This window comes from Oncorhynchus keta, chromosome 33 (genome assembly GCF_023373465.1).
Source record: "Oncorhynchus keta strain PuntledgeMale-10-30-2019 chromosome 33, Oket_V2, whole genome shotgun sequence".
Taxonomy (NCBI): domain Eukaryota; kingdom Metazoa; phylum Chordata; class Actinopteri; order Salmoniformes; family Salmonidae; genus Oncorhynchus; species Oncorhynchus keta.
Genome location: NC_068453.1, coordinates 18,962,306 through 18,979,779, shown reverse-complemented (window position 1 = coordinate 18,979,779; position 17,474 = coordinate 18,962,306). Strand labels below are relative to the sequence as shown.

The 17,474-nt window shown below is 43.2% G+C and overlaps 2 protein-coding genes across 3 annotated transcripts in view; one reads left to right on the top strand and one right to left on the bottom strand.

Moving 5' to 3' along the window:
• Positions 1–2,275, top strand: part of parpbp (PARP1 binding protein) — a 29,900-nt gene extending 27,625 nt beyond the window's left edge. The window contains exons 10-11 of the mRNA XM_035748911.1: positions 800–974; positions 1,505–2,275. Of these exons, the coding sequence (XP_035604804.1) occupies positions 800–974; positions 1,505–1,836 (507 nt within the window). The 3' untranslated portion in view covers positions 1,837–2,275. The remainder of the gene's footprint in view (positions 1–799; positions 975–1,504) is intronic.
• A 38-nt stretch (positions 2,276–2,313) lies between these two features.
• Positions 2,314–4,551, bottom strand: pmch (pro-melanin-concentrating hormone). Of its 2 annotated transcripts, XM_035748912.2 has the most exons (3): positions 3,689–4,551; positions 2,827–2,968; positions 2,314–2,498 (listed from the first exon to the last, which is right to left on the bottom strand). In XM_035748912.2, the coding sequence occupies exons 1-3, from the start codon at positions 3,935–3,937 to the stop codon at positions 2,449–2,451; spliced, it is 441 nt and encodes a 146-aa protein (XP_035604805.1). In that variant the 5' UTR covers positions 3,938–4,551; the 3' UTR covers positions 2,314–2,448. The 2 variants fall into 2 exon arrangements, with proteins under 2 accessions (XP_035604805.1, XP_052348320.1); XM_052492360.1 differs by lacking the exon at positions 2,314–2,498 and having other exon boundaries at positions 2,505–2,968.
• Between the last annotated feature and the right edge of the window lie 12,923 nt (positions 4,552–17,474).

Genomic DNA, 17,474 nt, shown 5'->3' with positions numbered 1-17,474 from the left:
ATGTGAAGCATGCATTTATCTTAGTCGCTGGTTTGACTCCCCGATCCAACTTGTGAAAAAGCTGTTGCGCCTTTTGAGCAAGGCATTTAACCCAAATTAGTCTTAAATTGCACTTTAGTAATTACGATGCATTTGAAACTTCACTCACACAAGTTTTACTCTGATGTAACGTTATTTTATCAATAGGAGTGTGGGAGGTGTTTGTGCATTGATAAGCGCACGACAGCAAAAATATATTAAAATAAACACTGCACTTCAACCCAGTTAAACACCATCTCCTGCAGGATTTGCTTTGACTTCTTTCATTTTGATTTCATCACAAATTAAAGTGGCACTGACTCGCCCATGGATTAATGCTTCGGCATTGTCTCGAAGCGTTTGACTAGCCTTCTGCGACATGCATAGTTACAAGCCTGCTAGCATTAGCGGCAGGCGGACAAGCAATATACACTGTCGTAGTATGGATGAATCCTGAGAATGTGAAGTTAACTAAACCAAGCTAGCTTTAGAAAAACCTGAGTAGCGCTAGATTAATCATAATATACCCCTGGGGCTGCTGGGATTGTGGTCCCTGGAGATCAGACGCACTACTTTTCTTGACTGTCCTCCAGATCAGCTAAAAAATAAATAAATGGGCAACTAGGTTCATTGTCTAATGGCGGCTTGGCTGATAAAACCTCCTTACGTCACAATTTTCTGTTTGAATAAACAAGCCCATTCCTGGAGTGCTACCATCTTGTATCTTCACTTCAACTCCAATCTAGTGCACCTGATCCTAATTATTTTTTTTTTTTTTAAGGCCAGAACCATCCGATCTCAGTTTGCCTGCACGTACCAGGATGACTCGGAGCTGCCCCTCAACCGCATCCTGGACTTCCCCAGCACCATCCAGGTCACCACCTGTGTGCACCCGGCTCCTAAGCAGACCATCACTACTGTGGACTCCACCTCTGCTGTCAAGGAGCTGGGCAGAGGTAAAAAAAAATGTGTGGTTGTGACTTCATTCTCCCTTTCTCAGCAGAGACTTGTAACTGCATGTACTAATCATGCATGCTGGCGAACTGCTCCAGACTTCCTCACATAGTGCAGCGTAGCTACATGCCCCCCTTAAGGGAATGGCTTCTATTCCCTCTGACGCCACCGATTCGGCTTTATGCCCAGATCCACCTTCTCAGCCCAGACCTCGAACCCTGCCCAGTCCCTTCCTTGGGACTGGTACTTACGATCAACCTTTAAATGATTCCCCATTTTATAAAACCTGGCCGCCCCCACATCTGTAGTAAAAACCTAACCTCCCCCCTACTCTTTCTTTCTGTGGGAATCCAGGCTCCGCTCCATCGGGTTACATGACAAATGTTCACTTTCAGCTCGCTAGAATAAACACTCTGGCTGTTAAACTGCAGGCTAACGTCAGCAATTTCATCAGATCCCCCCTTCCTCTCTTGTTATGTCAATTTTTTTTCACCGCCAATTGTTAAGCTCTATTACGGTTTCCTCTCTCCAGTGGAGGTTTACCCAGAGGCTGGGAGGAAAGAGGCCCAGGGAGGAGGCAAGACCCGGGGGGTTGCCACAGCGCTAGGGCCCAGGAGTGGAAATGATGCCCCGAGCAGCAGTGTCGGCGTGGGCAGTCGGAAGACCAACATCCAGACAGAAGGAAGCAGCAAGGGCTGTAAACGGAAGCTGGTGGATTGTAGCGACCACTGTGGGTCAGGGAACCATCCCCCTCTGAAGAAACTCCCCACCAGATTGACAGGGAAGAATGGTGGGGCTAAAGCCCCCAGTAAGAAGAAACTGATTGCAGGACAGGGCAAGCTCACCAGCTTTTTCAGATTGTGAGCTACTCATTGTCGTAATGAAGTTGAAGGCAGTACTAGTAATGGCGCTTTATTTAATCAATGGTCTGTTGTCTTTGAAGCTGAATGTTCCGGAATCAATTGCACTTGTTTTCCCGCAGTGGCGCTTGGCCTGATTTCAGAGGATTTATTGTACTTTTTATTTATTTTTTCCTCTGTGCTTTCCAACGATTGACAGAAATCATTTTGAAAGAAAGATCACCAGCTGTGGTGTGTCTGGGAGAGTGTGATGCAGAAGAGCTGTTGAGGCAATATGGAAAGTCTGAGAGTGGTTGAAACCCAAGCAGATCTGTTTGATAGCCGATCTGTGGAGGATTGGCCTGCAGTTTATCTCCCTTTTAGACAAAAGCCCCCCGCCAGACACTTCTCCTCTCTTACATGCATCTTCACTACTACTATAATAAATTCTATACTGTTTCGTATTTGATTTACCTGTATGATGAAGAATTGAAGCGTACGATTGTATTTCAAAACCATTTTAATAGTTATTTGATTTTATACATGTTGTAAAACCATGGAACAGAGAAGGAAAGCATATTTGTTTTTGCAGGAGATTGACAGACGGCAGGGCAGCAGTGTAGGATCCACCAAACTCTTATGCTTGCCAACAGGGTCGATACACTCGTCCTATCATGCATCGTAGCACTGCAGGGAATAAAATTGGTAGAATTGCAGTTATTTTAAAGCATTAGCTCTTTTTAATAATGCTGTCATAACCTTCTATAGTCTTCAATTTGTTGCTTTTATATGTCTGAAATGTCACAAGTCCAGCAGATAAAACTCTTGTTCCAAATAATGAATGGAACATCATGGGCAAAAGTATCAACACACTCAGTTATGCTTTTAATGCTAGTATCGTCACCCATTTGACATGCGGAATGACGGTGACCTGGATCTTTCTAATGCCCAAGATTGAACGGATACAGGGACCGTAGAAAGGAAAAATAACAGGAAGTTGCTGGTCGATACTTACTCTCAAGGTCGGCCTCCCTGCGCTCTACTTTCAGGCTATATTCAGCGGGAGAGTGATCTGTGGCTCGGTCGGGGAGGACAGGAAGGGCTCGGGAGAAAGCTGTGTTCATGCCATGTCTGGTGTGCCCTTTCAGTCCAATGTCCTGTGGGACAGAAGGCTAGATCACTGTCTGGCAGGCTTCCATTAGAGTGGATCAGCCAGCCTCTACATTGGTATACTCTGTCCACTGATGATTCTATTGCACAATCAGGTCTGGTGAGCCAAAGCCGAAGGTTATCTAGCTTGCATGATACAACAATACACATGAAAGGGCAATAGAATCCAATGTCAAAATTAATTGAGATGGTGTGTTTTTCTTTTCCATTCATTTGGGATTGATGCATGCCATTTGCCAGATGGCCATTTTTAAGAAGCGGCACAGATCTTCTGGGTCTCAAACCCTGGCTTTCTGGAGTCTGGTCCTGAGCCAGGCCATATGAAACCAGTATGAGAGGGGCCCCAGTTATCCAGACATCTAATCTGTGTGGCTTTACAACTCCTGTCCTCATCGCTCTTTCCTTCTGTTCCATTACTACAAAGATAACCATGTCCATGACTTGCATGACATACAGATGCTAGACAAACTGAATCACTCCACATGACTACCAAACCTTTGGAGTGGATACATTATCGTACATGTTGCCACTGTGTGACTCTAATCAAGATAAACAGCTATCACTTTCATCTTTGTTTGATGCCTCAAGTTTGAGCAAAATGTAAAATGTTGGCATATGGATAACATTGTATTGATGCTGCTACTGATGAAGATGAGTTAAGAGGGAGATTGGTATGAGGATGGACATGGATGAAGGAAGATACTTACTGAAAGGATGAGATACTTTGTGTTGTCCTCTTCGTCGCCCAGTCTGTTGTCCAGGACAGGCTCCTGTCTGAACCTCGGGGCAGCCAGAGTGTTGTCGCTCATTGTGTCTTCGCCTAGTATCGATCGCAGGCTCTCCTGCTCTGTCCTACCCTCGTCCAGCTTGCCTGTCTGTACAGCAAAGATGACCGAGCCGGTGTTAAACTCAGAGAACAGCATTAGTGTGAATATAACAGAGTATAGGGGGATCATGATTCGTACTATATTATCTTGGTCCTAACGGCCTTGCGAAGGTAATTGAGAGTGGACTTCAGTTACGCTCACCTGTGATGACTGTTGGTCAGTGGCCCATCAGCTCTTTTATATCACGAAAAGCCAAAACAGTGGATTAAAAAAAAAAAATCATCATTACAAAGCCATATGTGTGTAGAGGAGATTTGAAGTCTCCTGCTGAGCTTGGCCCATGTCGTCATTGAAAAGGATAACATGGCACAGGTCATAGCAAATTTGTAAAGCAGCTTTGAATGCTCCTTTATGTAGTCTAATCAGAAGGGAGGGTAGGTGAATAATAGCTGGATTACTGTCGGATGTAAGGACGTGCTGTATTTGAAAGTGGGGGGGCAACGTCTTTTCAAAAGTCATCTCTTCCCTCCTGTAGAGGGGTCTCCTCAGGCCCCTCAAAGATCGTAGGTCTCAAATTAGTCTCACAAAGGTCTCACTTCTCAATGCTGGTCACTTTCAAAGGTGGAAAGTAAATGGTGGAACATATGCCTACTGTGCAATCTGAAAGAAACCAACAGATTGCCTACAGTGAGTTATCATCACCAAACTACGTCAATGGTTACAGGCATTAATGCTCTGTGGGGAGAGAATAATATAATAATAATAATATATGCCATTTAGCAGACGCTTTTATCCAAAGCGACTTACAGTCATGTGTGCATACATTCTACGTATGGGTGGTCCCGGGGATCGAACCCACTACCCTGGCGTTACAAGCGCCATGCTCTACCAACTGAGCTACAGAAGGTTGGGTCACTAAGGTCAAGTCATCAGACTTCAACAAGACCCATAGAGAATGAAAACAGAGACCCGGGTAGCATCAACCGAACTAACCTATTGGTGATTGAGTATACAGCCTTACCGGTTGGGTATTAGGTGGGAGAAAGTCCCTGACTTTTCTGACAACATACTCCAGGCGCTAGTTATAGGCTATGTAACTATAGTTTATTCTGTTCTGATCCCATGGTCACTAGTCAGGAAGAACTCTGGGTTCTAGTCATTAGAACATTGAGTGTTAGCTTCATTGCCCCAGGGCTAGGCCCTACCCATAATGAGAAGCCCACTGACCGCCATCTGTGGCTTACATGGCAGATCACCTTGTGTTCACAAGGGTAATGGCTGTGAGTTTAGGTAAATGAGCAAGGAGGAGTTTTACAAATCAAAACAAAAGCCTTTGTTGACATAGCTCTCCCAAGCTCCTCTTCAGGTCTTAGGAAAACAGACACGGGCTTACCTTATTAACATCACAGTAGCTACAGCAGAGGGATGGAGAAATGGGACATGAATAATAGTTATTGAACTCAGCTGAAGTGATTTTACTTGGAGTGCACAGCCTTTATTTTGTGAGTATTTTTGTTGGAGGCTGAGGGGCTCTAGTGACGGACTGAACTGGTCCACAGGGGCCCAACTGTTCCAGGAGCAGCACAACTCAACCTGGCAGCTTCAATATCTGTTGTTTTAACCTCTCTCTTTCTATCTCTCTTTATATCCCTCCCTCTCTATCCCCCTCCCTCTCTATCTCCCTCCCTCACTCTATCTCCCCCTCTCAATTAAATTTCCAATTGAAGGGGTTTTATTGGCATGGGAAACACATGTTTACATTGCAAAAACAAGTGAAATGGGTAAATAACAATACAAAATGAACAGTAAACATTACACTTACAACAGTTCCAAAAGAATAAAGACATTTCAAAGGTAATATGTCTATTTACAGTGTTGTAATAATGTGCAAAAGGTGAAAGTACAAAAGGGAAAATAAATAAACATAAATATAGGTTGCATTTACTGGTTGCCCTTGTGGCAACATGTCACGAACCTTGCTGCTGTGATTGCTCACTGTGGTATTTCACCCAGTAGATATGGGAGTTTACCTAAATTTGATTTGTTTTTAAAAAATTCTTTGTGGATCTGTGTAATCTGAGGGAAATATGTCTCTAATATGGTCACACATTTGGCAGGAGGTTAGGAAGTGCAGCTCAGTTTCCACCTCATTTTGTGGGCAGTGTCACAGCCTGTCTTCTCTTTGGCAGCCTTTGTCAATAGCAAGGCTATGCTCATTAAAATGCAAATCAATTTATAACATTTTTGACATGCGTTTTTCTGGATTTTTTCGTTGTTATTCTGTCCCTCACTGTTCAAAGAAACCTACGATTAAAATTATAGACGGATCAATTCTTTGTCAGTGGGCAGACGTATCAAATACTTTTTTCCCTCACTGTATGTATAGTTTTGTGTGTGCTTTAAGGGAACGGTGTCGAGATGGAATTTGTATTTGTGGTCCTGGAAACTGGATATTTTTTGGAACACCATTATTTTTGTCTTACTGAGATTTACTGTCAAGGCCCAGGTCTGACAGAATCTGTGCAGAAGATCTAGGTGCTGTTGTCGGCCCTCCTTGGTTGGGGACAGAAGCACCAGATAATCAGCAAAAAGTAGACATTTGACTTCAGATTCCTGTAGGGTGAGGCCGTGTGCTGCAGACTTCTAGTGCCTTCACCATTTCATTGATGTACAGTGGGGCAAAAAAGTATTTAGTCAGCCACCAATTGTGCAAGTTCTCCCACTTAAAAATATGAGAGAGGCCTGTAATTTTCATCATAGGTACACTTCAACTATGACAGACAAAATGAGGGAAACAAATCCAGAAAATCACATTGTAGGATTTTTAATGAATTTATTTGCAAATTATGGTGGAAAATAAGTATTTGGTCACCTACAAACAAGCAAGATTTCTGGCTCTCACAGACCTGTAACTTCTTCTTTAAGAGGCTCCTCTGTCCTCTACTCGTTACCTGTATTAATGGCACCTGTTTGAACTTGTTATCAGTATAAAAGACACCTGTCCACAACCTCAAACAGTCACACTCCAAACTCCACTATGGCCAAGACCAAAGAGCTGTCAAAGGACACCAGAAACCACATTGTAGACCTGTACCAGTCTGGGAAGACTGAATCTGCGATAGGTAAGCAGCTTGGTTTGAAGAAATCAACTGTGGGAGCAATTACTAGGAAATGGAAGACATACAAGACCACTGATAATCTCCCTCGATTTGGGGCTCCACGCAAGATCTCACCCCGTGGAGTCAAAATGATCACAAGAACAGTGGGTGAATGACCTGCAGAGAGCTGGGATGAGAGTAACAAAGCCTACCATCAGTAACACACTACGCTGCCAGAGACTCAAATTCTGCAGGCCAGACGTGTCCCCCTGCTTAAGCCAGCACATGTCCAGGCCCGTCTGAAGTTTGCTAGAGAGCATTTGGATGATCCAGAAGAAGATTGGGAGAATATCATGTGGTCAGATGAAACCAAAATATAACTTTTTGGTAAAAAATCAACTCGTTGTGTTTGGAGGACAAAGAATGCTGAGTTGCATCCAAAGAACACCATACCTACTGTGAAGCATGGGGGTGGAAACATCATGCTTTGGGGCTGTTTTTCTGCAAAGGGACCAGGACGACTGATCCGTGTAAAGGAAAGAATGAATGGGGCCATGTATCGTGAGATTTTGAGTGAAAACCTCCTTCCATCAGCAAGGGCATTGAAGATGAATCATGGCTGGGTCTTTCAGCATGACAATGATCCCAAACACACTGCCCGGGCAATGAAGAGTGGCTTCGTAAGAAACATTTCAAGGTCCTGGAGTGGCCTAGCCAGTCTCCAGATCTCAACCCCATAGAAAATCTTTGGAGAGAGTTGAATGTCCCTGTTGCCCAGCAACAGCCCAAAAACATCACTGCTCTAGAGGAGATCTGCATGGAGGAATGGGCCAAAATACCAGCAACAGTGTGTGAAAACCTTGTGAAGACTTACAGAAAACATTTGACCTCTGTCATTGCCAACAAAGGGTATATAACAAAGTATTGAGAAACTTTTGTTATTGACCAAATACTTATTTCCCTCCATAATTTGCAAATAAATTCAATAAAAATCCTACAATGTGATTATCTGGAATTGTTTTTCTCAATTTGTCTGTCATAGTTGAAGTGTACCTATGATGAAAATTACAGGCCTCTCATATTTTTAAGTGGTAGAACTTGCACAATTGGTGGCTGACTAAATACCTTTTTGCCCTACTGTATATATGTTGAAGAGGGTGGGGCTTAAGCTGCATCCCTGTCTCACCCCATGGCCCTGTGGAAAGAAATGTGTTTTTTATTTTATTTTAACCACACACTTGTTGTTGTGTGCATGGATTTTGTAATGTCGTATGTTTTTCCACCAACACCACCTTCCACCAATGTGTATAGCAAACCCTCATGCCAAATTGAGTCAAAAGCTTTTTTGAAATCAACAAAGCATAAGAATATTTTGCCTTTGTTTTGGTCTGTTTGTCAATTAAAGTGTGGAGGGTGAACATATGGTCTGTCTTATGGTAATTTGGTCAAAAGTTGCAAGTACATTGTTTTCACTGTGGAAATGTACGATAATGCAGAGGATTTTCCCAAGATTGCTGTTGACACATATCCCACTAGTTATTGGGGTCAAATTTGTCTCCACTTTTGTGGATTGGGGTGATCAGTCCTTGTTTCCAAATATTGGGGAAGATGCCAGAGCTAAGGAAGATGTTAAAGAGTTTAAGTATAGCCAATTGGAATTTGTGGTCTGTATATTTTATCATTTAATTGAGAGTACCATCAACACCATAGGCCTTTTTGGATTTGTATTTTGTCCTGTAGTTCATTCAATGTAATTGGAGAATCCAGTGGGTTCTGGTAGTCTTTAATTGTTGATTCTAAGATTTGTATTTGATCATGTAAACTCAGCAAAAATAGAAACGTCCTCTCACTGTCAACTGTTTGTTTATTTTCAGCAAACTTAACATGTGTAAATATTTGTATAAACATAATAACTGAGACATAAACTGAACAAGTTCCACAGACATGTGACTAACAGAAATGGAATAATGTGTCCCTGAACAAAGGGTTTGTCAAAATCAAAAGTAACAGTCAGAATCTGGTGTGGCCACCAGCTGCATTAAGTACTGCAGTGCATCTCCTCCTCATGGACTGCACCAGATTTGCCAGTTCTTGTTGTGAGATGTTACCTCACTCTTCCACCAAGGCACCTGCAAGTTCCCGGACATTTCTGGGGGAATGGCCAGTGCTCCCACCCTCCGATCCAACAGGTCCCAGATGTGCTCAATGGGATTGCGATCTGGACTCTTCGCTGGCCATGGCAGAACACTGACATTCCTATCTTACAGAAAATCATGCACAGAACGAGCAGTATGGCTGGTGTCATTGTCATGCTGGAGGGTCATGTCCGGATGAGCCTGCAGGAAGGGTACCACAGGAGGAAGGAGGATGTCTTCCCTGTAACGCACAGGTTTGAGATTGCCTGCAATGACAACAAGCTCAGTCTTAGGCTGGGGTGGTTGTCACAGCAACATATGACGGACCTTTCACCTCCAAATCGATCCCGCTCCAGAGTACAGACCTCGGTGTAACGCTCATTCCTTTGATGATAAATGCGAATACGACCATCACCCCTGGTGAGACAAAACCGCAACTCGTTATTGAAGAGCACTTTTTTGCCAGTCCTGTCTGGTCCATCGATGGTAGGTTTGTGCCCATAGGCGACAATGTTCCCGGTGATGTCTGGTAAGGTCCTGCATTACAACAGGCTTACAAGCCCTCCGTCCAGCCTCTCTCAGCCTATTGCAGACAGTCTGAGCAATGATGGAGGAATTGTGCATTCCTGGTGTAACTCTGGCAGTTGTTGTTGCCATCCTGTACCTGTCCTGCAGGTGTGATGTTCGGATGTTCCGATCTTGTGCAGGTGTTACACATAGTCTGCCACTGCGAGGATGATCAGCTGTCTGTCCTGTCTCCCTGTAGCTCTGTCTTAGGCATCTCACACTATGGACATTGGAATGTATTGCCCTTGCCACATCTGCAGTCCTCATGCCTCCTTGCAGCATGCCTAAGGCACGTTCACGCAGATGAGCAGGAACCCTGGGAATCTTTCATTTGTTGTTTTTCAGAGTCAGTAGAAAGGCCTCTTTAGTGTCCTAAGTTTTCATAACTGTTACCTTAATTGCCCACTGTCTGTAAGCTGTTAGTGTCTTAACGACTGTCCCACAGGTGCATGTTCATTCATTGTTCATGGTTCATTGAACAAGCATGAGAAACAGTGTTTAAACCATGTACAATGAAGCTATTTGGATTTTTAGGAATTATCTTTGAAAGACAGGGTCCTGAAAAAGGGATGTTTCTTTTTTTGCTGAGTTTATATGTTTTTGTTGTTTGTTCTTTGTTCTTTGTTATAGAGCCAAAATGATTGGAGAAGTGGTTTACATATAAATATACATTTTGGATAATAACTCTTCATGTTGTTTGTTTAGTGTTTTCCAATTTTCCCAGAAGTGGTTAGAGTCTATGGGTTTACATTGAGCTGATTTCTGAAGTTCTGCTCCTTTTTCCTTAGTGTATTTCTGTATTGTTTTAGTGATTTACCATTGTGAAGGCGTAGGCTCAGGTTTTCTGGGTCTCTGAGAAACCTATCCAACCAAAAACAATTTATTTCTTAGGATTTTGCATTCTTCATCAAACCATTTGTCATTGTTATTATTGTTCTTCGGTTTTCTGTTTGATGTTTTTTGATTTGATAGGGAAGCTGCGAAGTCAAATATACTGTTTAGTAGGTTTCCACAGTACTTTCCTTCCATCTATAGCATTTCTTAATATTAATCAGTTCCTTATTGAGTAGAATTTTTGAGTATTGCTCTGTTCAAAATCAATTGTGATTTTGCTGTGGGCTGACTGTGAATGTTCTAAGAGACTCTGAGTTGAGGTCAATGATAAAGTATTCTACAGTACTACTGCCAAGAGATGAGCTGTAGGTATACCTACTGCAGGAGTCCCCTCGACGCCTACCATTTGACTATGTACACACTCAGCATGCCGCAAAGCGTGTCTATTGATCTGTTGCTCCTGTGAGGTGTTGGGGCTGCGTTTGAGGGCGATGTCCTTTAGGGTCCGGGCAAAAGGGGGCACTGCTGCCTTATATAGGTGGACCTGGTCGTAAAGGCTGTTCAAGTCAAGGGTGGAGTGGTGGGCCAGGTAAACATTTGGTTTTGAGTCACAGTCATGGGAAATACTTGTGTTTACCTGCTGTATGGTAGCAAGGTGGAAGTCTTCATGGAAGCAGGGTGGAGATAACCACTTCTGCGTTGGGAAAAGTAGAATCATCTTTTTCAATTACTCCCTTGAGTGCTGTAGACACCCTTTCCTGCTGTGCTCTCAGGTCATTTGTGCCTGTGTGTATTATTATATGGCTGGGTGACCCTAGTTTGTCCTCAGACAGAAGGTCTAGGGCGTGCTGGGTGTTTGGACACCAGAGTTTAAACATTGTGTGTTTGGGAAAACGTTTATTTCTTGTATATATTTCCCACTTGAGTCCATAAGTAGTACAATCTGTGCCTTGTGTATGTCCTCTGGGGGGGCTGACATGGGGAGGTGCTCAGAGGGGGTGGGATCCCCTGTGCTTGGGGTTCTTTATTGGACTGTCCTGCTGTGATGTCGAGGCTATGGTCAGGGTCTGGGGTGGACTGTTCTGCTGTGGTGTCAAGACTTTGGTCAGGGGCTGAGGTGGGCTGTTCTACTTTCTTCTCTGTGGGGTTAGCCAGCTCTCTAATGGGTTGTTCTCTGTCACAAGCCCAGGGGACCTCTGTCACACTCCATCCCCCTCACCCTTTCATCCAGCACTCTGTTCCTCTCCTCTAGTGCTCTGTTCTTCTCCTGCTCCTGCTCTTTCTTCTGTTGATGTTGTCTCGCCACAGTCCAGAGTGCAGATATGTCTCTATCCAACTACAGCTCTCAGGGTCTAGTTGAGGGGGTGTTGTTGAGCTGGACATTCTTTTGTGCTGACTGGAGTAGTGTTAACCTGCTGTTACAGCTCAACCTGTCTTCCCTCCAGCTGGGTGAATTTATTTGTAATTTCAATGAGGGTAGTGCTGGGAGGTTGACTTTCTGCTTGGGGTTGCTCGTATGTGGGGTTGTATAATGAAGAGGTCTGGTCTGACACGCTCGGGGTGGGGTGGTGGTATCTTTCTCAAGAGAGAGCTCAGCAGGATAAGCGATCTCTTTGATTATGTGGCGGCAGGGTAGCCTAGTGGTTAGAGCATTGGACTAGTTGAAAGGTTGCAAGTTCAAATCCCCAAGCTGACAAGGTACAAAATCTGTCGTTCTGCCCCTGAACAGGCAGTTAATCCACTGTTCCTAGGCCGTCATTGAAAATAAGAATTTGTTCTTAACTGACTTGCCTAGTAAAGTAAAGGTAAAATAAAAAAATAAAAAAAAAATGTGAAAGTCCAGCTGAAACTGTTTGGGGTTGCCCCCTACCATTACTGTTCCAGACTTGTACAGGTTAACGTTGGCTGACTCGGAGTCCTCGTTGTCTAATATCCTGAGTTTCCACCCATCGCTAACACCCCTTCTTTTCGTGCCATATCATCTTTTACATCCAGAGTTTACTGTATTGTTATGACCTCTGAATAGTGGGAGGGGGCTTCAAAGGCCTCTTCATTTTGGTGGGGTAGGCTGTGAAACTCTCATGCCATTGTTGGGCTCAAGGGCTTTGACACCTCTCACTTCACACCCCAGTGCTAATTGAAGTTGAAGTCAGATATGTTCTGTCCTAGCAAGCTTGGTTGCCTTAACTTAGGATTCAGTCCTTATAAAGTAAAATATATCATTGTAATGTATTTTTCTTCTTGACTTTAAAAGTAGCTTCAGACTAAACATGAATCACTCCGTTCCAGGTTGGATGGTGTTTTCAGGTTTCTGTTGTTTGTTTGCCAGAGCATTTGCTATGTCAAATTAAATCAAATGTATTTGTATAGCCCTTCGTACATCAGCTGATATCTCAAGGTGCTGTACAGAAACCCAGCCTAAAACCCCAAACAGCAAACAATGCAGGTGTAAATGTAGCTTGGAAATAAGAATCTTTGGTAGTAGGAATCATTCCAGGTAATTTCGTCCAAAATCAGGTTGTAGGTTGGGAGATTTGATTTGGAGTTTAGGTTATGTTTTGGAGGCTAGTATCCTATATATCTCCTTGCCGAAAACATTAAAATGTTTTGTCACATGCGCCGAATACAACAGGTGTACCTTAGAGTGAAATGCTTATTTTCATGCCCTTAATGCCTTTAACCAACAATTCAGTTTTGTGTTGGGACACCAGTTAGTGGAGGTAATTGAGGCAATATGTACACTACCGTTCAAAAGTTTGGGGTCACCTAGAAATGGCCTTGTTTTTGAAAGAATCCCAAAAATGTGTCCATTAAAATAACATCAAATTGGTCAGAAAGACATTCTTAATGTTGTAAATAACTATTGTAGCTGGAAACGGCTGATTTTTAGTGTAATATCTACACTAGGCTAATTGATCATTAGAAAACCCTTATGAAATCCCGGAGTCGCCTCTTCACTGTTGATGTTGAGACTGGTGTTTTGCGGGTACTATTTAATGAAGCTGCCAGTAGAGGACTTGTGAGCCGTCTGTTTCTCAAACTAGACACTCTAGTATAATTGTCCTCTTGTTCAGTTGTTCAGTCCTCTTGTTCAGTCTTCCACTCCTCTTTCTATTCTGGTTAGAGACAGCTTGGACTGTTTTGTGAAGGGAGTAGTACACAGCGCTGTACGAGATCTTCAGTTTCTGGCATTTTCTCACATGGAATAGCCTTCATTTCTCAGAACAAGAACAAACTGACGAGTTTCAGAATAAAGCTCTTTGTTTCTTGCCATTTTTAGCCTGTAATCGAACCCAACAAATGCTGATGCTCCAGATACTCAACTAGTCTAAAGAAGGCCAGTTTTATTGCTTCTTTAATCAGGACAACAGTTTTCAGCTGTGCTAACATAATTGCAAACAGGTTTTCTAATGATCAATTAGCCTTTTAAAATGATAAACTTGGATTAGCTAACACAACGTGCCTTTGGATCACAGGAGTGATGGTTGCTGATAATGGGCCTCGGTACACCTATGTAGATATTCCATTAAAAATCTGCCGTTTCCAGCTACAATAGTCATTTACAACATTAACAATGTCTACACTGTATTTCTGATCAATGTGATGTTATTTTAATAGACAAAAAAAATGGCTTTTCTTTCAAAAACAAGGAAATGTCTAAGTGACCCCAAACTTTTGAATGGTAGTGTACATGTAGGTAGAGGTAAAGTGACTATGCATGGATAATAAACAGAGAGTAGCAGCAGCGTAAAAATGGGGTGGGGACAATGCAAATAGTCCGGGTAGCCATTTGATTAGCTGTTCAGAAGTCTTATGGCTCGGGTAGAAGCTGTTAAGAAGCCTTTTGGAACCACTTGCCATGCGGTAGCAAAGAGAACAGTCTATGACTACGGTGGCTGGAGTCTTCTGCATTTTTTGGGGCCTTCTTCTGAAACTGTCTGGTATAGAGGTCCTGCATGACAGGAGGCTTGGCCCCAGTGATGTGCTGGGCTGTACGCAGTTGCCATACCAGGCAATGATGCAACCAGCTCTCGATGGTGCAGCTGTAGAACTTTTTGAGGATCTGAAGAGCCATGACAAATCTTTTCAGTCTCCTGTGAGTGAATAGGTTTTGTCGTGCCCTCTTCATGACTGTCTTGGTGTGTTTGGACCATAATAGTTTGTTGGTGATGTGGATGCCAAGGAACTTGAACCTCTCAACCTGCTCCTCTACAGCCCTGTCAATGAGAATGGGGATGTGCTCGGTCCTCCTTTTCCTGTAGTCTACAATCTTCTCCTTGGTCTTGATCACATTGAGGGTTAGGTTGTTATCCTGGTACCACAATGCCAGGTCTCTGACCTCCTCCCTATAGGCTGTCTCATTGTTGTTGGTGATCAGGCCACTACCACTGTTGTCGGTAAACTTAATGATGCTGTTGGAGTCATGCTTGGCAATGCAGTCGTGGGTGAACAGGGAGTATAAGAGGGGACTGAGCACGTACCCCTGAGGGGCCTCCCTGTACTGAGGATCAGTGTGACAGATGTTGTTACCTACCCGTACCACCTGGGGGTGGCCCTTCAGCAAGTCCAGGATCCAGTTGCAGAGGGAGATGTTTAGTCCCAGGATCCTTAGCTTAGTGATGAGCTTTGAGGGCACAATGGTGTTGAACTCTGAGCTGTAGTCAATGAATAGCATTCTCACATACAGTGGGGCAAAAAAGTATTTAGTCAGCCACTAATTGTGCAAGTTCTCCCACTTAAAAAGATGAGAGGCCTGTAATTTTCGTCATTGGTACACTTCAACTATGACAGACAAAATTAGAAAAACAATCCAGAAAATCACATTGTAGGATTTTTAATGAATTTATTTGCAAATTATGGTGGAAATAAGTATTTGGTCACCTACAAACAAGCAAGATTTCTGGCTCTCACAAACTTGTAAGTTCTTCTTTAAGAGGCTCCTCTGTCCTCCACTCGTTACCTGTATTAATGGCACCTGTTTGAACTTTTTATCGGTATAAAAGACTGTCCACAACCTCAGTCACACTCCAATCTCCACTATGGCCAAGACCAAAGAGCTGTCAAAGGACACCAGAAACCAAAGGACACTAGACACCGTGCACTGGTGATAACTTTATTTTTGGGAATAATGACTTTTAATAATGACATGTATGTAAAAATATATCAAATCAGATGAAACTGTTGATTGACTTGTCACAGTATGCCGCTACAGCCTTAATGTTTTCTATCTTGGTTCAAAGTTTCCCTCTGGGTTTGACAGCTTAAATGCCCATCAAAACTTAGAGATGGCTGGCTGTGGGGACAGTTTTCCCATCATCTCTCGCTGCTGCTTACGTCACCTGTCAGGGGGCGGTGTTGTAATCCGGTCAAATACATCTTTCAGTCAGAACCGAAACCCTCTGAAGACCTCGCCAGATGACACCAGCAGCAGCATCATGTTATGGTTCTCTGTGGAGCAACATATTCTTTCCTTGTCCTGTTCTAAGATGCTGCTTTTCATTGCCGACCCTCAACTCCTCGCAAAAACAGTACAGAGCTGGGAGAGGAGTACGTAATGCTGGGAGCTCCAGGATGCTCACTATATGCAGATATTTGTTGTTGTGAAGATAAAGGTGGGGGCCTTGTAGTCTGTCTGGTGTGGGGGTGGATGGTTGGAGGTGGGGGCATTGAGGACTGTATAGCAGCAGGCAGAGTTGTAGGTGTAAGGGGCTACGATTGGGCAGGCCTCTTTCTTGCCCAGAGAACAGACCATGGTTTCCTGGAACAATGCAGCTGATGAGAGGCTCTCCAAGGAAAATATGGGTCTGACATCATGGGTTCTTAAAGCACACAGCTGAGCCAACACTCTCCTGCCATAATCAGTACTCAGTGAATTTCCACTGCTGAGGAAAATGGAGGAAAAATAAGACGGAGAAGCCCCTATGGGCATGGGTCCCTTCCCCTTCTACACCCAGGTATGGCTAGAATTTCAAACTGAGAGTTTCAGTTTGAAATGGAAATGCATAATCCAGTGATATACAAAGTTAATGTCACATTGGCTGGTGTCCTAAGGAGAGAATAAATCCAGGAAACCGTAGTGATGGGGAAAGATGCTGAGTTGAAGGACTAATATACAGTGAGAACAATAAATGCAATTGCCAGTCCTTCGTACTACTGTAAAAGTAATTGATATCCAGTATTTATTATTAAAAGAGAACTACATTTTGCCAGACTAACACAAATCATCCCTCCCCCTAAAACAACCAAGAGGAAAAATAGTGAAATTGGAGTGTATTAAAATAAACCACAAGGTCATTTAAAAGACAATAGCGTACGTAGTTGTAGTAGGGTTTTGGAGCTTCCACTTCAGGGTTGGTCCAAAATCGGTGTCCTTAGGTGCACTAAGCCCAGAGCGCATAGAGTCCATCTGATAAATATGGGAAATAGATACTTGAGACTGCTCCTTCCAGAATCTTTCTGCTGGTGTAGCAGAGGTGCAATGGAGAAATTCACAATTAGTTATGATATTACAGAATTACAAATCAGAAATTAGACCGCAGATGTTAAATAAGATTCTACTTTTTTTTTTTTTTTTTTTTTACAGAATACAGCATTGAGGTTTCTTGAAGATTTATTTGAACTCTAAATCCTGCAAGCTTGCAAACTGCAATGTGTCTATTCGGGCCTAATAATTGATCTTGTATTAGTCATTGAGAGGCTTGGATGAAATACCGTCCAGGATTGCCGGGCCAGACGCTTGCCAACTCCCTGCTCCACACTTGAAACGGTTATGTCTGCTGAATGGAAGCCAGAAGGCTAATTTTTCTGTGAAAATTACTTAAATGTTTGGTTATATATTCATAAAAAAGGGCTGACAGTGAATGAAAGCTTTGTCCTGTCACTGCAGAGCCGTCCGACCTCTAAAAAGCTGAACACGCAGGCGCAGCTCTCCCCTCAGTGAACCCACACCGACTCTGTTTGCCTTGGCGGAACATGCCATCTTTTAGGAAGTATCACTTTGTCATCCAGAGTGTATTCAGTTTCAGAATGATG